The 24,719-nt window shown below is 42.6% G+C and overlaps 1 protein-coding gene across 7 annotated transcripts in view; it reads right to left on the reverse strand.

The window, feature by feature from the left end:
• Positions 1–19,093: 19,093 nt before the first annotated feature.
• APP (amyloid beta precursor protein) overlaps positions 19,094–24,719 on the reverse strand; it is a 281,953-nt gene continuing 276,327 nt past the window's right edge. For all 7 annotated transcript variants that reach the window (XM_047795032.1, XM_047795061.1, XM_047795050.1 and 4 more), the window contains one exon: positions 19,094–20,059. In XM_047795032.1, coding sequence (XP_047650988.1) covers positions 19,958–20,059 — 102 coding nt within the window. In that variant the 3' untranslated portion in view covers positions 19,094–19,957. The remainder of the gene's footprint in view (positions 20,060–24,719) is intronic.

The following is a 24,719-nucleotide window of genomic DNA, read 5'->3' on the forward strand; positions in this document are numbered from 1 at the left end:
GTTTGGAGATGCTAAAAGAAAAAAGGTCTTTTCTCCAACCTCTGCCTCCACCTCTTTTGCAGTTCCCAGATGACTTCTGGTGCCACAATTTGGGGGAAACAGAAAGCGCATGTAGGGTCTGTTATAAATTTTAATAATTAGAAAATTGAGAAACTTTTAATAATTAGAAAATGGTATGTCTGTATAAGACTATTTAGAATAAAAGGTATTTGTTTTCTCGATGAAGGTAATTTATTGATTTTTTTATTTTAGAAATCAAATAATAAAAGATCTAATAGTATAGATGATAAAAGGCTAATAGTGTAGAAAATTAAAAGGTTTATGTTAAAGTATTCCATGCATATTGTTTAACATTACTGCTATGTTACGCTAACATTACCGCTATGTTGTAGAGATGGGAACTCTTTCATTAATATGAAAGTTCAAAATCAGTGTGTTGAAGGGGAAATGGGTGGTAGTTAAAAGTAAGCAACCTGGAGTTCCCATCGTGGCACAGCAGAATCAAATCCGACTGGTATCCATGAGGATGTGGGTTCGATCCCTGGCCTCTCGCAGTGGGTCAGGGATCTGGTGTTGCCGTGAGCTGTGGTGTAGGTACAGACCCAGCTTGGATCCTGCATTGCCATGGCTTGTGGCTGTGGCTATGGCTGTGGCCAACAGCTGCAGCTCCTATTCGATCCCTAGCCTGGGAACTTCCATATGCCATGGGTGTGGCCCTAAAAAAAAAAAAGAAAAAGAAGCAAAAAAAAAAGTAATGAGCAAACTGGGCAGAAGCATAATATAAAAACCATGTACAAAAAGGTTGACTTAAAAAAACCAAAACCCTACCCAATGTAAGAGCCGTGGGTTGAGTTGATTCAGTGTCTTACTGAGGACTATGCCCAGGAAACCACCTCTCAGAGAACTCTGAACTGTTCTGAAGACGCAAGGGGAGGCCAGCACATGTGATTTCAGTGAAGGGGTACATGCACCCAAGCACCCATCTTGGTAGAAGTCACCTGCTAGTCACCAGGAACAGACATCTTGGTTAACAGTCCTAGTGTTTTTCTAAGCCTAGGAAGATGCCAGAATTGGAGCTCATCAAATTTTCTGTGAAAACATCTAGTCTTCTGAAGGTTTTTCTGTCACTTTTCCCCCGAGCAGAGAGTGCCTCATTCCTGATCTCCACCCTGAACTCTTTTCAGGGTGTGTTCAAAGTCAGCAACAGCTACTGACTTTATTCTTGTAGAACCAGAGGGTGCGTGACATTTTTTAGTTATCAAAAGTATACTGGAGTTCTCATTATGGCTCAGTGGTAATGAACCTGACTAGTATCCATGAGGATGCGGGTTCGATCCCTGGCCCCTCTCAGGGGGTTCAGGATCCAGTGTTGCCAGGAGCTGTGGTGTAGGTAGCAAGCATGGCTTGGATGCTGCATTGCTGTGGCTTGTGGCCGTGGCTGTGGCCAACGGCTGCAGCTCTGATTCCACCCCTAGCCTGGGAACTTTCTTATGCCACAGGTGTGGCCCTAAAAAGATAAAGAAATAAAAGTATAGGGGAGCAAAGGCAACTATCACCCTCCGTTATTACCGAATTTATTTCCCCTTACAAGCTGCTAATAGAAGACATACTAAGAGTGAATTTAACTTATTTTTCTCAGTCTCTGTGTTATCTGGTAAATTTCATTGTTCTCCATCAACTGTTTCTTCCTTGCTTTATGTTTTGCATCTTTTCAGTCTGAGTTGATTCAAATTGGGACATGTCGGAGTTCTCATTGGCAATAGCTATTGAGTCCCCATGAGACTATTTAAATTTTTATAAGTAGTGGCAGTGGCTACTAGGATTATCGTGATAATCAATCCAAAAGAGACACAAAAGATCATGAAGACTGGACTTAGTAAAGCTTTGGCAACTTCTTAAAAACCCTGCATGGGGAGGTCTCATTGTGGTTCAGCAGATTTAAAAACCCGACATTGTGTCCACGAGGATGTGAGTTCAATCCCTGGCCTCCCTCAGTGGGTTAAGAATCTGGCGTCGCCACAGGCTGTGACATATGTCACAGATGTGGCTCAGATCTGGTGTTACCTTGGTTGTTGGTATAGGCCTGCAGCTGTAGCTCCATTTCAACCCCTGGCTTCAGAACTTCCATGTGCTGCAGGTATGGCCCTAAAAATTAAAAAAAAAAAAAAATCTTGTACCATATAATGTTATTTTTTAATCATTTACTTTGAAAGAGTTTTGACTTACAAAAAGCTGCAAAAGTAGAAAAGAGCACGCCTCACACCCTTTATTCAGCTTTCCCTAATGCTAACACCTCACATGTAATCTCAGCACAATTATAAAAATCAGGACTATAGTGCTTTTTCAAGTTTAAAATAATGTATCCTAGCTGATGGCACCATTGCTATTCTTTTCTTTCTCATCTCCTTCAATCTCCACTTTGCCACCTCAGAAAAGGTAAAGCCAAATTTTGGAGAGGGTTCCACTGTTAATACCTCTTGGGAGATGGACTCATTCTCTGGCCTGCGCTCTTTAGCTGGATTCTATTTTCTCATTAGCACTGGGCTCTGTGCTGCCAGATGCCATTGTTTTTGCCCGGAGCTCAGAATCTTGGCTTGTTTTTTCTGTAGTAAGGACTCCCAGAATTTTCTCATTGGGGGCTTAAATTAATAACCCAAATCTCCATCACATACCCATGTATAAGCTCTACTTAATAAAAAGTTTATCCCTTTTTTTTCTCTTTAGATTGGTGTCTTTATTTATTTTTTTTATTTGAGGAGTGTGCACATATTCCATAATTATTTTTAATTACAACAATAATAAAAACTCCATTAATGAAGCAAATCTTGTTAGAAACTAATTAAGAAAACTTGGTAGAATTCAAATTGGAAACAGTTTGACTTGACAATTCTGAATGCATATTAGTAAGAAACTATCTATCATACAGTAATTAAAGAACATTTTAAATCTCACCCTTCAGCTGTATCTTCATAGCTCTTTTATAATTGTAGGTAACTAGCTAGTTAACTAATTCCAAAGCAAATATATTCATCACTGTATACAATTTTCTTTTCATGTTCAATAATATCTAGTGATTGGTTTGCATGGTTTAGGAAGAATGTCTGTTCTTTAAATTTTTTTTTTTTTACAAAATAAAATACATATATTTAAATACAATTACATTCACACAGATTATTATATTATGGATCTTAAGAAACATATTAAGTGACTCCCTTTGGATCAGTGGAATGGACAAATAGGAAATTTATTCTATATTTTATCCCATTTTGTATGGCTTTCATCTTTACTATTTAGTATTATCTATTACATTTCAATTTTACTCTAAAAATTAGCATCATATTAAAATTGTGTGTATTATGCAACTAAAATTTATTAAGACGAAAGCCTTATATACCATTAAATATTTTATATAGCATAATAAAAAGAATAACTTAACTGGTAAGAATAACAAAAATAATACATCCTCTGAAAATAAGTAAAATATAAAATGCATGAGTTGGTTAAAAAACAGTGTAACTATATAAATATGTCCTCACAATTTGTTAAATCTCACTGATTCTTCAATAAAGGCATTACACCATTCTAGGTAATGTGATAAACAAGACATTATAGACTTTACATTGTACCATGGAGAGAAATGGTTATTAATAATACAATTGTAGACCTATATTATTTAATTGTACGGTTGTATTATTTAATTATAATTATCATAAATTCTTTGATGGAGAGGAAATCAGAATCAGATGTAAGAAGACTTCAGCATTCCAAGAATGATGTCAAATGACCCCCTTCATGGTGGATTATGCACTTATTTACTATGAGATATATTTCTTCTTCAGAGATTCCTTGTTTGCGTATCAACTGTAGATTTTTGGTTTGCAGTTATTCTGAAGTTTTGATATGAGTCTATATGTATACGAGATTGTTTTAGGTTGTTGTTCTCTTAATTGCAAGTTCATCTCCAGTGTCCTGCATTTGTACCCACCTCTTCTCATGATTTCTGATTTTGGTGGTATAATTGTGCATGGATGATTTTGTATCTTTACTGTATATATACCTTTACTGGTGAGCCTTGTCATTTGTGGGATTTTTGTTTCCTGTTGCTATCTTTTCTTTTCTGCCTAGAGAAGTTCCTTTAGTATTTGTTGTAAGGCTGGTTTAGTGTTGATGAATTCTCTCAACTTTTGCTTATCTGTGAAGGTTTTGATTTCTCCTTCAAATCTGAATGAGATCCTTGCTGGGTAGAGTAATCTTGGTTGGAGGTTTTCTCCTTTCATCATGTTAAGTATATCATGCCACTCCCTTCTGGCCTGCAGAGTTTCTGCTGAAAAATCTGCCGATAACCTTACTGGGGTTCCCTTGTATGTAACTTGTTTCTTTTCCCTAGCTGCTTTCAGGATTTTCTCTTTGTCTTTAATTTTGGTCAGTTTGATTAATATGTGTCTTGGTGTATTTCTTCTTGGACTTATTTTATATGGTACTTGCTGTGCTTCCTGGATTTGAGAGAGTGGTTCCTTTCCCATGTTAGGAAGTTTTTGGCTATTATCTATTGGAATATTTTTTCTGTCCTCTTATCTCTCTCTTCTCCTTCTGGCACCCCTATAATATGGATGTTGGTGTGTATAACATTGTCCCAGAGTTCCCTGAGACTCTCTTCATTTGTTTTCAGTCTTTTTTCTCTTTTCTGTTCTGCATCTGTAATTTCCACTAATCTGTCCTCCACCTCTCTTATTCGTTCTTCTGCCTCCTGTATTCTGCTGTTGGTTGCTTCTAGTGCATTTTTTATTTCAGTTATTGTATTTTGCATCTCTTCTTGTTTAAGTTTTATATCTTGTATCTCTTTGGTCAGTGTTTCCTGTAAGTTATCCATCTTTGCCTCCAGTTTATTCCCAATGTCTTGCATCATCTTCAGCATCAACAATCTAAAGTCTTTTTCCTGGAGGCTGAGAATCTTCTCATCACTTAGCTGTTTTTCTGGGGTTTTTCCTTTCTCCCTCATCTGAGTTATAGTCCTCTGTCTTTTCATTTTTATAGGTTTTTGTTGTGGTGGCCTTTTTACAGATAATAGGGTTGTAGCCTCTCTTACTTCTGGTGTCTGCCCCCCTTGTGGCTGAAGTCTGTACAGGGGCTTGCTGTAGGCTTCCTGATGGGAGGGGCTGATGCCTGTCCCCTGGTAGGTGGAGCTGATTCTAATCCGTCTGGTGGGTGGGGCTTAGTCTCTGGATGGGATTAGAGGCAGCTGTGTGCCTGAGGGGTCTTTAGGCAGCCTGTTTACTTAGGGGCAGTGCTGTGAGCCCACCTGGGTTGTTGTTTGCCCTGAGGCTTCTCAGCACTGACTGATGGGTGGGGCCAGATTTTCCCAAAATGGCCACCTCCAGAGAAAGGCAGTTGTTGGATATTCCTGAGAGCTTTGCTTTCAGTGTCCTTCCCTCACAACAAGCCACATTCACCCCTGTTTTCCCAGGATGTCCTCCAAGAACTTCAGTCAGGTTTGACCCAGATTCTCATGGAGACTTTGCTTTGCCCTGGGACTCAGCGCACGTGAAAGTCCGTGTGCGCCTTTTAAGAATGGGGTCTCCGTTTCCCCCAGTCCCATGGAGCTCCTGCGCACAAGCCCCACTGGCCTTCAATGCCAGATGCTCCAGGGGCTCTTTCTCCCACTGCCAGATCCCCGCACGTGAGGGTTCAAACGTGCCAATGTGTGGCTCAGAACTCTCACTCCTGTAGGTGAGTCTTTCTCTGTGAACCAGTTAGTTTTCAGTCTGTGGAACTTCCCACCCGGGAGGTATGGGAAATCACCCCTCCTACCTCTTGATGTGGCCTCCTCTTGTTCTTCTGGAGTAGGGTATCTTTTTTAAGGTTTCCAGTCCATTTGGGTGGGGATTGCTCAGCTTTTAGTTGTGAATTTTGTTGTTTTTAGGAGAGAAGTTGAGCTCCAGTCCTTCTATTCCACCATCTTGATCCTCTCCCCTTTTTTAGATAATACCATTCCTTTATAATAAAGAACTCCTATCTATCTATCTATCTCTCTCTCTCTCTCTCTCTCTATCTCTCTATCTATCTACCTACCTATCTATCTATCATTTATCTATTATGGAGATAAAATATTCAGTTTGGACATTTATTTCAAGGTGGTTCCAAACTCTAGCCTTTGGTTTGTTTTAGTGAGTTTTATAATGTTCAATATGGTAACTATTTCGAATTGAAGGCAAAGAGAAATATAAGTCTTTCTTTCTTTAAAAAAAAAAAAGTCCAAGATGTAGAGTTCCCTAGTGGCTTAGTGGGTTAAGGATCTGGCATGGTCACTGCTGTGCCTTGGGTTCTATCCCCAGCCTGGGAATTTTGTATCCCGTGGGTGTGGCCCTCCCAAAAAAATCAAAGAAAATTCATTTGAGGGGTCACATTTCTAGCTCATGGGTTCTTGTCAGTGTACTTCTCCAACTTTGTTTTGCCGTGTATGTGTGTGTGTGTGTTGGGGATATGTATGGCATCTTACAGGGGGCTGTTGGTTTGGGGGCAGTACCATCCTTTCCTGCTGTCTCCCACAACAATGGCAAACAAAAGAATGGTTTCATGTTCTCCACGACAATAGACAAGTCCCTCCTGGGATGCTCTTCATTGGGGAGTACAGGAAAAATCCATCAGAAGGTTCCTGTTGACTTTTCTTGCTTACAGAGATTTGTTACAGCAAGACTTATCTTGCTTACAGAGATAAAATACCTTGGTTTTCTTGATTGAAGAAATGAAGGAAAAAGCCAAAGGTGAAAAGTTCAAGAATCAATTTGCTATTCGGGTTGGAAAAGATTCATTTACCAGAATCACTTATGGCATCTCTAAGATCTTTTTACTTACCTTATCATATTGCTCCCCCGTCCCTCCAAAAAGAAGGAGAGGAGGAACCCTTTGCGGTCTTTTGTCTGGGTTGTTTAAATACTCGCTGGGCTCTGCCAACAAAGTGATGAGAAATTGCTGGTTGTGTATGACGGGGCAGCCTGAGCCTCTGGGCCATTGAAATTTCATCTGAGAGGGCTCCACGCTGGTAGTAGAGAACAGATAATTACTTCATTAACTTTTGGACAGAATTTGTGTTGCTTTCTGAAGACTCCACTCTGCCGCAGGGAGAGAAAGACAGGCTCAACCGAGGCCATACGGGCCTGCCAAGCTTTCCTTTCTTTCCACTACAGGAAACATGATACTGGATGTGGGTCCCATCCAGCATTTTATCACACTAAGAGGGGGAGACTTACTTATCCACTGAGCAGCCAGAGTAAATATTCTCCAGGCTGGGCTGGTCTGTAAGTCCAGAAACTTCCTTCTATTCCCCTCCAACCTCTGTTACCTTTAACCAATAATTGTTTTTATTGGTGGTATGTTATTTTCTTGCCTATATTTTGTTAGGGCCATACCTGTGGCATATGGAAGTTCCTGGACTGGGGTGGAATCAGAACTGCAGTTGCCAGTCTACTCCACGGCCACAGCATCACTGGATCTGAGCCATGTCTGCGACCTACACCACAGCTCATGGCAACAGTGGATCCTTAATGCACTGAGCAAGGCCAGGGATCAAACCTGCCTCCTCGTGGATATTAATTGGACTCCTAACCAGCTGAGCCACAGCAGGAACTCCTGTTTCTTTCCTTTAAATAAGCCCACTCACTTGGACAAATTAAATGGATTTATGTGCAGTGAATCATATACATTTGCCAGGCTAATCTGTGATTTTAAGGAAATTTTAGGAAAGATTTAAGGGATGGTACAGAGAAAAATATGCAAGAGATGTTGAACTTTTTGGGGAGACTCTGTGGAATTGAGGTCTATTATTGTCAAAGTGATTAAATGAGCAAAGGCAACTTACATTTAAAACAAAAAATCATGTAGTTCTGTGTCTGAAGCTGTAAGCAGCAGGGTGCTTTTTCATCCATTACTGTCATTGGAATAGTTTCATCTTTTGCCTCTGGGCATTAAAATGCGACTAATCCACCACCCACAAAACCCATTAGCATAAGCAATAAAAAATGAATGGTCAGATGACACAGTGATAGCATTGAAATTAGTTTAGTAAAATGCAGATATAATGAGACTGCTGGTGTCAGAGCAGTTTGCATCATAATGGACTGAGCTGTTTCGGACTTTAATTCTGGATTCTTTTATATATGGCTATTATGCTTATTTTTTTTAAATAAAACATCTGTGTTCTGCTACTTTTTTTTTTTTTGGTTTTCTTCAAAGTTTTCTGATGTTAGAATTTTGTCTACTGTCTATTACAGGGAATGAAAAAAATTCCCTCCAGCTTTCTTTTGAGTGAGTGAGAGAATTTAAATTGTTTCTCTTCTAGGAAAGCACAGTCTGCCAGGAAAATGGTCATCTGCCAGAGGCGTCAGGCTGTTTACCACTGTGGCTTGGCCTCCACCCTTCTGGACAACTGCTGAGAACCACCCCCTTCTGGTCTTGACATCTTTGAGGTCAAAAGAAGGATGCAAGCACCTGTCAGCAGGGCTGGGACCCGCAGCAGCTGACACTCGCAGGGTGCACCTGCAACTTGAATGGAGACAACACATTTCTTCCTTTACAAAGTGGGGGAGTGGGAGTTCCCATTGTGACTCATGGGTTAAGAACCTGACATAGTCTCCATGAGGGTGCAGCTTCCATCCCTGGCTTCGCTTAGAGAGTTAAGGATCTGGTGTTGCCACAATGGGCCTGTGGCTGTGGTGTAGACCAGCAGCTGCAACTCTGATTCCACCCCTAGCCTGGGAACATCCTTATGTTTCAGGGGTGGCCCTAAAAAAAAAAAAGAAAAAAAAAGTAGGGGAGAATCCTACTGCGATAGGTATTTTCTTTTCTTACCTACTTCTCAAATTTTTGCCTTTTAGATGATAACATGGTTAGAACCAGATAGATTTTTTTAAAAATTCCTTCTAGTAAACTACTGATTTTCAGTCCCAAGCTGGGCCCCATGGGCCCTTCAACAATCTCATGCTCTGCTGCATATCACAGTGAAAACTGGGAACCAAAACTCATTTTCTTGGCCCAAGGCAGTCATATTGGTAGTGGGGAGGGGAACTTCACAGCATGAAGATAATGTAGGATAATTATTTCAGTCCCTTTCCATGTGGCCTATTGAGAGGTGACTTTTTAACTTCTTAGCACCTTGAAATTAGTCTGACATAATTTGAAAATAATACATACTGTATTTAATGCAACTTCACTGTAATTAAAGATGAAGTTTTTACATTCCACGTAAGTGATATCATATGAAGTTTGTCTTTCCTTGTCTGATCTAAAAAAAGGATACAAATGCACTTATGTGCAGAATAGAAAGAGACACACAGACTTTGAAAACAAACTTATGGTTCCCAAAGGGGACAGGTAGCGGGGAGGGGTGGACTGGGGGTTTGGGGTGGCATATGTGCACTGGGGTGTAGGGAATGATTGGCCAACGGGGACCTGCTCTATAGCACAGGGAAATCTAGCCAATATTCTATGATAATCTGTAGGAAAAGAATCTGAAAATGATGGACGTGTGTATACGAATAACTGAATTACTTTGTCATATAGCAGAAATTATCAAAACATGGTAAATCAACTATACTTCATTAAGGTTTTAGAAAAAGAAAAAAAATAGAAGATGAAGTTGACGTTGGTGGTCCATTACTGACTGTTGTGTAGAGAAACACACACCTTATCTCATATGGTACCTGGGAATAAACCAAATGATGCTATTCGGCTTCATGGTGAGATTCCCCTAAATGCTGGGGAAAGTTCCTTGATTCCACTGGGGGATGGTCTGCACAGTACCACTGGGTGGGGATGGGGAAGCAGCAGCTGGGTACCACATGGAGGAGACAGGACAGAGTATGGCGATACCAAGTCTTCATTTGATGGGAAGGTATGACAAACTCTAATCATGAATCTTGAGGGAAAAAGAAATGGCGTCCTTGAGACCTGGTAAGATGTGGGAGGACCTGAGCAGAATCCTGATTATTCCATCGCGGGCTACACGTAAACCCACTCACACCACTGGGCTCTGGTTTCCTGCTCAGTAAAATAAAGGGGTCCCTGTACCTAATCTCTAATATTCCTTCAACTTTAATCTTTTTTCGACTGTACATTTGGGCAAAAATTTGGTACTAGAGTGAGACATGTGCCTTGGGGACCTGAGAATGGCTTGCTTGCTTGCTTGCTTGCTTGCTTGCTTTCTATTTATATAAATAAATTTATATGTATTATTTATGTACCCACGGCATATGGATGTTCCCAGGACAGGGGTGGAATCAGAGCTGAAGCTGCCGGCCTACACCACAGCCACAGCACCTTGGGATCTAAGCCACATCTTCAACCTACACCACAGCTCATGACAACAATAAGAAAAGTCCTTAACCCCCTGAGCAAGGCCAGGGATCAGACTCATGTCCTCATGGATACTGGTCGGGGTCGTTTCCACTGAGCCACAATGAAAATTCCCATTTTTTTTTTTTTAAGACAGCCATAAAGTGAAGTGGAATGCACGCCTCTCCTCTTGGAGGTAAAGATTCAAAATCTTTAGCCAGAGCCAATTTTAGAGATTTGTAGAAGGGTCCCTGCGTGCCCACTGGCCTCTGTTAAGGAAGCGTTAGAAACGCTGCTCATGTCTCTGCCGGGAGGCCAGTTTTTTTTTTTTTTTTTTTCCTTTGGATTCTCTTTTGGGTGGGAGAGGAGTTTCCTTCCATAGATGCAGACCTTTTATGAGTGGTCTAAGTTTGAAATGAGCCAAGAGAGACCAGGCATATGGTTATCCATCTACACTGAAACTGGCAAGGTGGGATCTCCAGGAACTCATCTTTTTTGGCTCATTTCCTTGAAGACAATTCTGCTTCCTCAATTCTTAAAGCTTATTAAAGATTCTATACCATACATGCCTGTGGTTGGATTCTCCCGAGGTATTTCTATTTCTCTGAGTTGGTCGTTTTCTTCTCTCCTATTAAGTATCTGTATTTCATGGTGCAATTCACCAAAGCTTTTATCATAATTTCTCAGCTGAAGTAAAAATTCTTCAATAATAGGTATAATTTTCATCAAATGATTGCTTTCCTTTTCTTATTGTTGGAGCTCTATTGCTTGATGCGAAAGGATTACTGGCCAGAGAGAAAACCCTCTGGTTTGGAAAAAAATGAATAAAAATGATGAAGGCAATTTAGGAACTTGCTTTTTGACACAGAAGCTGATGTGAGAAGCCTGTTTTCTCTGCCAGGTCCTCCCTGCCCAGTTCTCCCATGCCCACATGGAGGAAACACCATTGGAACCGGACACAGACAGACATTTTCTTTAGGTCCAGCCAACATAGTCTGAAGAATATTTAAAATTATTTAGTCTATGGAGTTCCCACTGTGGTACAGTGGATTAAGAATCCAACTGCAGTGGTTTGAGTCTCAGTGGAGTTGTGAGTTTGATCCCTAGCCTGGCACAGTGCGTTAAAGGATTCAGCATTGCTACAACTGTGGCATAGATTGCAGCTGTAGCTCAGGTTCAGTCCCTGGTCCAGGAACCTTCATATGCTGTGGGTGTAGCCATAAAATTAAATAAGGAATAAATAAATAAAGTAGTTTAGTCTATGAGTGGATCTTAAGAAAGCAAAAAAAGACGTACAGCTCTGTTATTTCCCGCTGTGATTTATTTATTTTTTTAAGATACACACCCGCAGCATATGGAAGTTCTTGGGCTAGGGTCAAATCAGAGCTGTCGCTGCCAGCTCACACCACAGCCACAGCAATACTGTATGCAAGTTGCATCTGCAACCTATGCCACAGCTTGTGGTGATGCCTGATCCTTAACCCACCGAGCAAAGCCAGGGAATGAATCTACATCCTTGCAGACACTGTGTCTTGTTCTTAACCAGCTGAGCCACCTTGGGGACGCCAAGGTTCTCTCTAGTTTTTATGTAATGTTTGAATACGTTATTCCCTTTCCCCCCATTTCTCTTCCTCCTTGCCCCTTTCTCTGCACTAGTTGATAAAGTGAGCCAACTCAAATTTATGCATTTATGTAATCAATACTCATTGAACAACTGTCACTTGTGAGATTCTGTTCGAGGCACAAAGGAGTCATCAGTGAACAAGACAAACAGAAAATCCTGCCTTTATGGAGTGTCTATTATAATGGGGAAAGGGCAATAAGCAAATAAAAGAGCTAAACGTAGGAGTCAAGTGTTGCCAAGAAGAAAAATGGTGGAGGGAAGGGATGTAAGAAATGCTGGGGGAAGGGAGGGAATTTAGTTTTAATTGGCCTGGTCAGGCACAGTATCCTTCAGGCAATGACATTTGATCAAAGACCTAGAGGAGGCAAGGCAAGAAGTTGAATGGTTAACCAGAGGCTCGTGATTTTGGCCTAAGCAACTGGAAGAATGGAGTCATCCTTTGTTGAGAAGGGAAACAAGAAAGGAGGAGCAGGACATCTTGAGTTTGACCTTGAACACATCAAGGTGAGATGTCTGTTAAATCTTCAAATGGCCGGAGTTCCCACTGTGGCTCAGTGGAAACAAATCCGACTAGTATCCATGAGGATGGGGGTCCCTCCCTGGCCTCGCTCAGTGGGTTAACGATTTGGCATTGCCCTGAGCTTTGCTGTAGGTCACAGGTGTGGCTCAATCTGGTGTTGCTGTGGGTGTGGTGTAGGCTGGCAGCTATAGCTCAGATTCAACTCCTGGCCTGGGAACTTCCATATGCTGTACCTGGGACCCAGAGAGAGAGAAAGAAAGAAAGAAAGAAAGAGAGAGAGAGAGAGAAAGAAAGAGAGAGAGAGAGAGAGAGAAAGAAAGAAAGAAAGAAAGAAAGAAAGAAAGAAAGAAAGAAAGAAAGAAAGAAAGAAAGAAAGAAGAAGGAAGGAAGGAAGGAAGGAAGGAAGGAAGGAAGGAAGGAAGGAAGGAAGGAAGGAAGGAAAGAAAGAAAGAAGGAAAGAAAGAAAGGGAAAGGAAATTCCAGTGGACTTCCCTGCAGGCAACATGGATTCTGGAGTTCAGTGGACAGGCCCAGAATGGAAAATATAAAAAGAAAGTGCCCTGCTCCAGGAAATTAAGCCACATCCTATTCTGGCCCAAATAGTCTTTCGTTGCTGGTTAATTACAGTAGGAAAATCAAGTAAAGGGAATGGCCATTGCCTCTATTTATTCCAATAGAATATACTTTTTCTAATGTAGTGGTTATGAAACATGTCCACATGTTCTTTGATATGCTTCTCATCAAGGATGGAGTCTATGTCCTCTTGATCCTGGCAGGCCCTGTGGCTGCCTCGATGGATTGGGAATGACAGAAGTGAGGCCATGGAACTTTCCAGACTAGGGCATAATAGGCAGTACAGTTTCTGCCCTTCTATTTGGGTTGTTTACCCCTGTCTTCCTGCCACCAGCCTATGAGAAAGCCCAGGCCACAAGAGGCACCTGTGGAGAGGAACTGAGGCTCCTAGCCAAACTCCAAGCTGACAGCCAAGACCAACTTGCCAGCCATGTGAATGTGCCATCTTGAAAATAGATCCTCTGGCCTTCCATTGAGCTGGCTCGAATGATGTTGTGTGGAGCAGACTTGAGCTTTCTCACTGGGTCCTACCCAAATCTCTGATTTGTGGCAAAATAAAAATTTTTAGTGAACAAGTCATTGTTTGGGGGTGGTAAGGGTTGCAGTCTTAAAAGTGGAATTGATTTTTTTTTTTTTAAAGCATTGTATTCCCCATCCCTGGTATTGTTTGAATGCATATGGTAGGTACTTGATAACTGTTTCACATGAATAAATGTCCCAAGATGAATCAGCCATGGCCAGCTCACTAACGAAAGGAGACACAAAGCTCAGCTTCAGAAAAACTCAGTTCAGAATGGTGAAAAATCGTAGTATGCACAGAGGTATGTAAAACACATCACCCAAGAACACTTAGTTATCTAAGAAAATCTATTAACCCTTACAATGATTTACTCTAAAACCTATTCAAATAGAGTGATGTTAGAAATGAGACACTGTGGGCTGGTTGCAGGAAGAGGTGGGGGGCAGCTTTAGCTGCTTTAATAGTCACCACAGAGCGTCCTATTCCCATTTGATCTGCAAATGTATTCTACAAGAAAAAAATACGTAATCAAAGCAAGGGAATTACATACGTGATTTGTGTTCCAATTTTTTCTGTATGTAGAAAATTACCATTGGGCTCTTATGTTTGCAGGCAGGAGAGAAGGAATAAGAGTATGGCCTTAGGGACCTTTCAAGAATCCTCTGTAAGAGAATTACCCCTGGATTTCCCACTGAGACACAATGGGATCAACAGCATCTCTGCAGCACTAGGATGCAGGTTTTCTACCTGGTCCAGCAGAGTGGGTTAAAGGATCTGGCATTGCCGAAGCTCTAGTGTAGGTTGCAATTGTGGCTCAGATCTGATCCCTGGCCCGGGAACTCCATATGCCTCGGGTGTGGCTATAAAAATGAAAAACAAAACAAAACAACTATTGCTTTGCACACCAGTTATTGTGAATATTTTCGAGGTGGCTGAGATTATTCAGAGACAGTGTATAAGGTGAAACCTGCAGGCAGAGACTTGGGGTCCACCAACATCCAAATCCGTGATTCTACACCTTCCCTGACTTCTGTAATTGGAGAGTAGCACTGACTCAAAATGCAGGTCTTAACTTGGCTCCAGGAGTCTCAAGAGCAACGTTCAAGACAAGGAACCAGGGGTGCAGCTTTTCCAGGAAACTTAAGGATAAATGGGCTGTACTTCAAGCTTCAAGGTCCTAGAAAATCAGTTTTGAACCTGCTAGAACTCCTGGACCTCATACACAGTTCCCCTTGTCAAAGAACTTACTGGAGGGTGAGCGTCATTCAACCTGAACATGTCTGAGAACCAAAGGCTGATGGGGAGATTCCACATATTCAACTGCAGGGCTAAGACTAAAATGAGGGGGGTTATGGGTTGAAGAAAAACACGCAAACACTTAGGTATGGTTAAAGTAGAGCAAATGTAACTGAAAAAATGGGAGAGAAGAGACAACAACAGGAAAAGGACAGTAAGACCATTGATGGTTGTGTGATAGGTAGGAGGCCAAGAAGGTCACTTAGAAAATACAGGGAGCAAGAGGTTAAGATAAAAGGGATTAGGAGCACTACAAAAAATATTAGCACAACATGAATCACTAGGATAAAAATACAAAGCTTCCTCTAAGCACCTCCTCCAACCAAAGCCTAGCGCCCTCCCCTCAGAGAGACACAGTAAATATAATACACTCAGCAATTCTAGGAGATAGGAAAGAATTGAGAGCAAACATGGCAGTCATATCATAAAACTGAATGGGCCTAACTTGTCTATTGAAAGATTTTCAAATTGGCTCCCAGATGTTCTGTGGAGAAGACACACACTTAATATGCAGCAACTGAAAAAGCTAAAACTAAAGGCTTGGGCAAAGATTTAGTGGGCAAATGCAAACAGAGAGCAGGGGTTGCAATCCTGATAGCAAAGTAGACTTTAAGCGCCATCCCCTCCAAAGACATAAACAGAAAATTCAGAGATATAAAGTACCCATTGAACACATGAAAGAATTTCCAACTTCAATCATAATAAATATGAATTAAAAGCATATTGAAAAACTGTTATCAGGCTGGCCCGGCCAAACTCCGTCAAAATCCCATTGACCTTTGGCTTGGGCAACTGCTAGTATAATTCTATTTGGTGACCCTTCACTTTCGCGTATATTGTCTATCCATTAATTCCTAGACCACCTGGAGAATTCTTTCATCATTTTTTTTTTGTCTTTGGTATTTTTAAGGCTGCACTCTTATGGAGGTTCCTGGGCTAGAGGTCGAATCAGAGCTACAGCTGCTGGCCTACACCATAGCCACAGCAATGCCAGATCTGAGCTAATCTGTGACCTACACCACAGCTCAAGGCAAGGCTGGATCCTTAGCACACTGAGCAAGGCCAGGGATCGAACCTGCATCCTCGTGGATACTAATCAGGTTTGTTAACCACTGAGCCACGACAGGAACTCCATCTTTCATCATAACTTAATTTGAGAATAAGATTATAAGGCATTATTCTAGCCCCCCCAAAGAACACATATATATGTATAATACAAAAATATTAATATGTATATACACATAATTTTTTTTCACTAGCTCAAAATGATCAAAGCTGAAGTTTGCAGCTATTGGCATTAAAGGCTGGCCTGGGGAGTTCCCACTGCAGTGTAATGGGATCCTTGGAGTCTTTGCAGTGCTAGGACAGAGGTTTGATCCCCTGACGGGTGCAGTGGGTTAAAGGATCCAGCATTGCAGTGGCTGCGGCATAGGTTGCAATTGGGGCTTGAATCTGATCTCGGGCCTGGGACCTCCATATGTCCCCAGGATGGCTAAAAGAAAGAAAGAAAGAAAGAAAGAAAGAAAGAAAGAAAGAAAGAAAGAAAGAAGAAAGAAAGAAAGAAAGAAAGAAAGAAAAAGAAAGAAAGACGATAAGAAAGAAGAAGAAAGATAAAGAAAGAAAGAAAGAAAGAAAGAAGAAGAAAGAAAGAAAGAAAGAAAGAAAGAAAGAAAGAAAGAAAGAAAGAAGAAAGAAAAGAAGCAAGCAAGCAAGCTAGCCTGGGAGTAACATCCTATGTATTTGAGGAAGTTTCATTTCGTTATTGTCTTTCCATTACTGTTAAGTTAGGACTAATCTCCCCCATCGGCCTCCTCTCTGGGTCAGGCAAAAATGGAATCATAGCTTATACATGGAAGCTGTCATGTTACACATCTTCATAGCAGTCAAGTCTAATTGCCCTTAACAGTGAGAGGGAAATGAGAATTTTGTTCTCCTGAAGATCAGACACACTCAGATGAGTTTTAATTGCGTCTGTTCATACTGGATAGTGAGTGACATGATGAAAGGCTTTTGATTAATTTTCTGTGTTTAGTGTTTCAAAGGTTGCGATCTCAGGCTAAAGAGGGCTGGCTAGTTCTGATGTCCACCTGTCGTCAAGCACAGCACAGCAAAAACACCAGGCTCAATGTGTTCTTAGATTTGCCCAGGCTTCTCCAGTTGAAAATTATGTACACAGGATATTGTTTTAAAATAGAGAGCAGAGGTACTCAAATGAGGATGATTTTGGCCCAATAAAGCACATGTGGCAATGTCTGGAGGCAGTTTTGATTACTATAACAGGAGAGCACCACTGGCATGAGGTGGGTGGAGACCAGGAATGCTGCTAAACATATTTTACAATATTCAAAACAAGGAATTACTCCCTACAAAATTATCGAAAGTGCCAGGGTTGAGAAATTCCGCTTTCTCAATAACTATCGGCTGGTCTTAACTTTCATTTCCCTAGAGCCTTTCTCTTCATATCTTCTTTTGGACTGTTACCAACTAGCTGTGTGTGTGTGTTTTTGTGTGTCTTATTTTCTTTTTTATGGCCACACCCAAGGCATATGGAAATTCCCAGGCAAGGTGTTGAATCCGAGCTGCACCTGCTGGCCTATGCCACAGCCACAGAAACACCAGATTTGAGCTGAGTCTTTATTTATTATTTATTTTTTATTTATTTTTTCTCTTTTTGCCTTTTCTGGGGCCGGCGGGTATATGGAGGTTCCCAGGCTAGGGGCCCAATCGGAGCTGTAGCCGCCGGCCTACACCACAGCCACAGCAACGTGGGATCCAAGCCACATCTGCGACCTACACCGCAGCTCACAGCAACGTCGGATCCTTAACTCACTGAGCAAGGCCAGGGATGGAACCCGCAACCTCATGCTTCCCAGTCGGATTCGTTAACCACTGCACCACAACGGGAACTCCCTGAGCTGAGTCTTTGACTTGCACTACAGCTCATGGCAATGCCAGATCCTTAACCCACTGAGTGAGGCCAGGGATTGAACTCCCATCCTCATGGATCCATTACTGCTGAGCCATAACAGGAACTCCTGAGCTGTCTATATGTTTGTGTCCCCCACCAAACTTCACAGGGTGAAATCCTAATGCCCAGCGTAATGGCCTTAGGAGGTGGGAGCCTTTGGGAGATGACTAGGTCATGAGGGTGGAGTCCTCATGAATGGGATTAGTTCCTTCACAAAAGAGGCTCCAGAGAGGGCCCTGCTCTTCCATCATGTGAGGGCACAAGAAGCCTGCAACCTGGAAGAGGGCCCTCCCTGGACCATGCAGGGGTAGTAGGGGTGGGGGTGCAGCAAGTGCCCATATGTTATTGAGCCGCCCAGCAGTGGCCCTGCTCAGCCATTGGTCAGCACCACCGTGGGACCCTTCCCAAACAAGCAACTGTTAGTGAGTGACCAAGAGGGAGCAACAGTTATCAAGTAAGGGTAGTGATTCTGTTCAGCCATTGGTCAGTATCACAGTAGACCCCGCCCCCTCCTCTTCCTTTCTATAAAAGGAGCCTGAATTTGAACCCAGGGAAAATGGTTCTTTGAGACACCAGCCGGCCATCTTCCGGCTTTCTGATTAAAGTCATCATTCCTTGCCCCAGCAATTCAGCTGCAGATTTATTGGCCTGTCATGTGTGGTGTCCCTGGCACCCTGAACTCAGACTTCCAGCCTCCAGAACTGTGAGACATAAATTTCTGTTGTTTAAAAGCTACCCCGTCTGTTGATATTATAGTAGCCAGAACTAAGACAGGGATAAACTTGAAGACCAAGATATGGCAGCAAAATAGTTTAGACCCAGTAAAAACTGAATTAGGTGTATGAGATATTTTACTAGCAATGAGATGCCTGTTGGCCCCAATTTCCTCCTCGGACCTGCAGCTAAGACACAATAGGTGTGGCTGCCCAACATCAGATTACCGCAGAAGTGTCTCGCCAATCTTCAGATGACTCCACGATCAGAAGGTGGTTTCCATGGAATCATTCACACCAGCAAAATACTGCTCCTCCAACAATGTATTTATTCACATGAAAATACCATTTGATACAAATCTTGAAGGGTTCTTCCAGGCTTGCCTTCCCCGGTCCCTAATTTTGTCCCTCCCACCTCCATCATTTTTGGTATCATAAAAAAAGTGTTTTAGACTGGGTGAAAGAAACCGAATCTGCCTCTTCTTCCCCACCCTGAATCACTCTGAATATTTAACACCCACAGTCATCCTTCAAAGAAAACTCTTGCCCAGGGTCGTTTTATTTAATTTATTTATGTAATACAGTGTAGAAAGCTATCATGGTCATAAGCAATGATTCTGTACAATATCCTGCAGAAAATTTGGGGGGAGAATTCTTGGTATTTTGAGACCAGCAGAGCACCCCCCACCCCCCGCCCCATAAAAGTGCTTGCAATGAACAGGGATTTTTTTTTTTTTTATCAAAGATCCGAAGGTACACGGACAAAAGAAGTTTTAATTCTCAATGCCTAATGTGTGCACATAAAACAGGCACAAAGAAATAAATGTGTATCCTCATAATTCCTATATCACAAATATAGCAGAAGCAGCAATCTGTACAGTCAAATGCAATCGTGGAAAAAACTTCTCTAACTCATTTGGAATACATAAAAATGTTTACCTTTAAAATGCATAGTGATCAGGAAAAGAATACTTAGGCAAGAGAAGCAGCTAAACTCCCACGTTCACATGAAGCATCCCCCATCGATTCTTAAAGCATATTTCAAAGTAGGACTTAATTGGATCACAAAACCACAAGAATAATATACAACTGGCTAAGGGGCTACATGATAAATAATCAGGAGGGAATCTATTCATGCACTAGTTTGATACAGCTTCATTCTTTACAGTACACAAAACCCATTAATAATGTAGTGTAGAGACCGGAAATGTAAAGAGAGAGAATACATTACTGATTCGTAATATTAATTCAAGTTCAGGCATCTACTTGTGTTACAGCACAGCTGCTGAAAGGCGATCATGAGTAAATAATAAAACAGAAGGGTTTGTGTCTTTCCCCATTATTCTATAAATGAACACCGATGGGTAGTGAAGCAATGGTTTTGCTGTTCAACTTCAGAGGCTGCTGTGGCGGTGATCTAGTTCTGCATCTGCTCAAAGAACTTGTAAGTTGGGTTTTCATAGCCATTCTGCTGCATCTTGGAGAGGTGGCGCTCCTCCGGGGTCACAGCAGCGTCAACCTGAAAACCAAGAACGAGTTTCCTAAGCAATCTTTTAAGAGCGCACAGGGAGGAGCAGTACAAAGATGAGGTACACTGTACTCTTCTTTAGCCCCAAATGCAGAACACCCACAATTTTCCCTTTTCTTCCCACTTTGACACAGAGCAGAACGCCTGTGCCCAGCAGTTACGCAGCTGCTCCGTCTCAGCCACCAGGTGGCGCTGAAAACCTTGCCGTGCCGGCTTGGCTTGCAAAGCGCTCATTGGCTGCGGCCCCACCTTAGTAACTGGATACTTCTAGGGCAAGGAATACAGTTTGATTCTCTTTTGGCTTAAAAAAGGACAAAAGGCTTCCATGCAAGACTGTTTGTTTAACTTGAAAGTATGACAGTAAGCTAGGAAAAAAAAAAAAATCCAAGAGTATCATAGAGATGCAGCAAAGTAGATGGACAACATTCAAATCTGAACTTCTGAGTACTTTCCCATGCCTGTTTTAGTTTGTCCCCATTTTTTCTCAATTTAATATGTTAAAGAAACTCTTTTAATTAAAATAATGATAAAGGTATACCAGAGAGGTATTATTAGAAAATATAGAGCGAGCTGCCTTTGTGGCTCAGTGGAAATGAATCCGGCTAGTATCTATGAGGATGAAGGCTCGATCCCTGGCCTGGCTCAGTGGGTTAAGGATCTGGTGTTGCCCTGAGCTGTAGTGTAGGTTGCAGATACGGCTGGAATCAGGCATTGCTGTGGCTGTGGTGTAGGGATGCAGCTGTGGTTCTGATCCCACTCTTAGCCTGGGAACTTCCACATGCCGAGAGGGTGGCCCTAAAAAGCAAAAAAACTAAACAAAAAAAGAAGATATAGAAAGAACATGCTGCTCAGATTACAGATTATCTCTTTTAAACTTTTAAAATTTTTAAAACTATGACACTCTGAAAGTATGTCCAGCTGAATGTTTAAACAGATGCCCCCTGGTGATGCAGTGGTCTTCTCTATGAACCAGCCAGCGGTTGTAAAGGAGTGTTCTTCCCCTGGTGTCACTGTTAGGATGGGGTTACACTAATTTACTCTCTGCAGGCTGCAAACATGTCAGGTGGGGAGGGGCTGCCCAGGTTTCTAGTGTATTTGCTGCACCTCAAACAGTCCACAGAAGGGAGGAAGTATTTCACTCTTTGCTGAAGACATAAATGCTTAGTTTGGGGATTATTGTTTTAAAACTTTTTGGTACAACTATTGGAATCATACAAATTTAATCAATACAAATTTAATCAGAGTGAAGAGGTGAGTCTTCCGTAGGAAAATTAAGGGGTGCCGTCCAGAAGATGGTTTTTCCTTCAAAGGGATGTTTTCCATTCTGTACGTGAGATTGGGCTTCCCACGTCATTTCCAGGAGAAAACCTCAAGTGTACCCCACTGCCAAGTGCTGTATGGGGACATTTCAGCTCCTTAAGTGGTCCCCCCACCCCCACCCCCGAACCCAAGGAGGGAAAAGCAGCAGATAGCAGGCGTATTGGAGCTAAGACCCCAGGTCTAAGGATGGGAGTGACGGAGGTGTGGGGAATGCTATGACTAGACCACACCAGCTAATGAATAATTTAGATGAAAGACTGGTGCAGTCACCATGGAAAACAGTATGGAGATGCCTCAATAAACTGTAAATACAACTACCATATGACCCAGCAATTCCACTTCTGAGTATATATATATATATATATCCAAAGGAAATGAAATCATTGTTATTATTATTATTATTTTTGCTTTTTAGGGCTGCACCCAAGGCACATGGAAGTTCCCAGGCTAGGGGTCTAGGCGGAGTTGTAGGTGCCAACCTATACCACAGTCACAGCAATACCAGATCTGAGCCCCGTCTGTGACCTACGCCACCACTCACGGCAATGCCAGATCCTTAACCCACTGAGGGAGGCCCGGGGTTGAATGCAAGTCCTCATGGATCCTGAACTCAGAGATACAGAGAACAGATGGATGATTTTGGAGTTAGTGAAATGGGTGAAGGTGGTCAAAAGACACAAAGCTCCCAGTTGTAAGATAAATAAATTCTGGGGATAAGTTCTGTACATCTATACAGTTTAGTATATACTATATATACTAAATATACAGTATCGTTACTACTGTGTATTTGAAAGTTGTTGAGTCTAGATCTTTAAAGTTCTCATAACAAGAAAAAAATGTAATTACGTGGAAAGATTGTTAACTAAACTTTCTGTGGTCATTTTGTGATATATACAAATTCTCAGGTTGCAAATGGAAGACTAACACAGTGTTCTGTGTGAATATAGCTCAATACAACTGGCATAATCTGGTTCCCCCAAGGCCACTTTGTATGACTCCCACCTCATGGGCTGACTCCTTTCAGCCTGGGCATGAGTTGGAATGACCACCATGGTGAATCCCAAGGCAGCTGAAACTGGAAGATGGAAATGCCCTGATTCTTAAGTGCCCATCCCACCATCTGGTCAGAGCTGCCTGCATTCTCCTGCAGCAAGTCCTCAGGGACTTCCAGTGACAGCCCCGGGCCCTTCCCCTTAGAACAAAGCCACCAACAGGCTCTCGCCAGAGGACAGGGCTCCCACGGATGCCCAGCCTTGCTGTCCCTGTGGGGACAATCACAGATGCTGTCCCCCTCCTTCCTCTTCCTCTTATATGCTCTGGTGTCAGCAAATGAGGTCACCTTGCTTTAACTGGCACCTGTGTTGGGGCCACGGGCCTGTAAGTTAAAATGTCATCTTTCAAGCTCAGCGCCCATAAGGAGAGATTTCATTCGCTCTCCAAGTCGGCTTGCAGGAAACAGCCCATCTGCAGCACTAGCCCTTCGAACTTGGGCGTCTTTTCGCTCTGTGCCACCTCTTCAGTGAGACTTCAAAGAATGTAGAGATTAAAAAAAAAAAAAAATCTTGCTGAAGGGATCAAGCACAAAGCAGCTATGTTTCTGAGAGTGGAAGAAAAACATCTTGCGGTTTGATTGTTGGAGTGTTCAACTCGCATCTCCTCCTGGAGTCGGTCAACTCACCCCGACCGTCAACAATTACCTGCATTCATCAAGGGCAGGGGGATGCCTGGCAGAGTAATAGTTTATAGCCTCTTCAAAGGCCGAAGCCAAAGTCTTAAGAGAGCCCTGCTGGAAATGCAAGGCTCAGAGGCTGGTGTGCAAGTGAGGCGGCTAAACTGCCTGTCTTTTCTTGGCCTCTTTTCTACTTGCTAATCCTCACCACCCTCTGGTGGCAGGAAGGCAGCTCGTGTTTCATCATTCCTATGGTGGGGCGGCTCAGCCCTTGCACCTCAGAGGGCTCAGAAACTACAGGAGCAGGGATTATCTTGGCAAGATGGTCCCCAAGGAGCGTGGATTGCATCTTTTCATCCCTGAGGGCAATGCGGAGTGCTCGCATCTATAGATTAACCTACCACTGAAGGAATGGCAGCAGGTAAGGGGGAGTCTTGCTCCCCAGTGGGGCTCAGCCATCTGTCACTCACGGCTAAGCTGTAGCACTGGAGCAGGCCACCCACCAAGACCCTGTGCAGACAGGGCCTCGATACTATTTCCCTTCAAGTGGAGCTGGGGGAAGGTGAAGACAGTGGTGCTTATTCTGGAAGGAACCACAGAACAGTGGAGTCAGGGACAGAATCCCCATCTGCCTTCCCCCGGGGCAGGAATAAGTGTTGCTTGCCGTGACCAAAACACGCACACATAGCACCTCTGGTTGTTCCCTCTCCCAACTTGCTGGACTTGAAGGCAGCATTGGCTGATCTGATGTCTTCATCTTCACAACAGAGTCTGGGGTCCCTGTGCTGCACCCCAGCTTGGCTTCCATGGGCCACTGCTGCCGACTCACACTGCAGAGAGCGGAGCCAAGAGCACAACCCATCTGGTTCTAACATAGCCTTGAGTAGAACTTTCAATGTGGCTAATGGCCTCTTCCTACCCCTTTCTCCCTGGACTTGACTCTTTGGAGCCATTTATTCCTTTACTACAGCTAGAGGAATTGAGAGGTCAACTGTCAGACTGTGGACATAAAATTCTATCTGGGTCTCTTCTTATTTTCTAGTTCCCCCTTGTCCTATTGTCTCCAGTGTAGGTATTTTAAGCTTGGAGGAGGGCTAAACACAGTATTTTAATGTTATTATGTAGGGCAACCAGCAGGATGTGCGATAATGAAGGTCCCTTTATGCATGGCAATGAGTTAGGCCGAGGATAGAGATTCCAGCCCCTAAGACTTTCCACTTCGGGTCATCTAGGTGGACGAAGAATGGAGGATAAGATAAACTAAACATGCAAAACAACCAGAGGGTGTAGGAACATCAAAAACACCAGCAACACGGGAAAGAAAGTACAAACAGAGAACGGCAATGAAGTTTTCCGGCTAATCCCTTATCCCTTTGAATAACCTCAAAGTGTTGGTTTTCCTCTCTGCTGTATACATGTTCATTTTCTTAACTGTACCTCCATCTCTTCATAAGTAGTGCAGTTACATTTACTGCCTACATCGAGTCGCTCTTCAGATGTGCCCTGGAACTTCTCTGCTATGCTGATGCCCTCCTGTGACCTTCCAATTTCTCCTCCTGCTGTTCATATCTAGCCACCTGCAGATTTTGAGTCCGCTCTCACTTTTTCTTCCTGTTGTTTCCCATTTTACTTGACCATTCTATCTGACTGCTCTACTTCCCC

Source organism: Phacochoerus africanus, chromosome 1, assembly GCF_016906955.1.
Source record: "Phacochoerus africanus isolate WHEZ1 chromosome 1, ROS_Pafr_v1, whole genome shotgun sequence".
Classification (NCBI taxonomy): domain Eukaryota; kingdom Metazoa; phylum Chordata; class Mammalia; order Artiodactyla; family Suidae; genus Phacochoerus; species Phacochoerus africanus.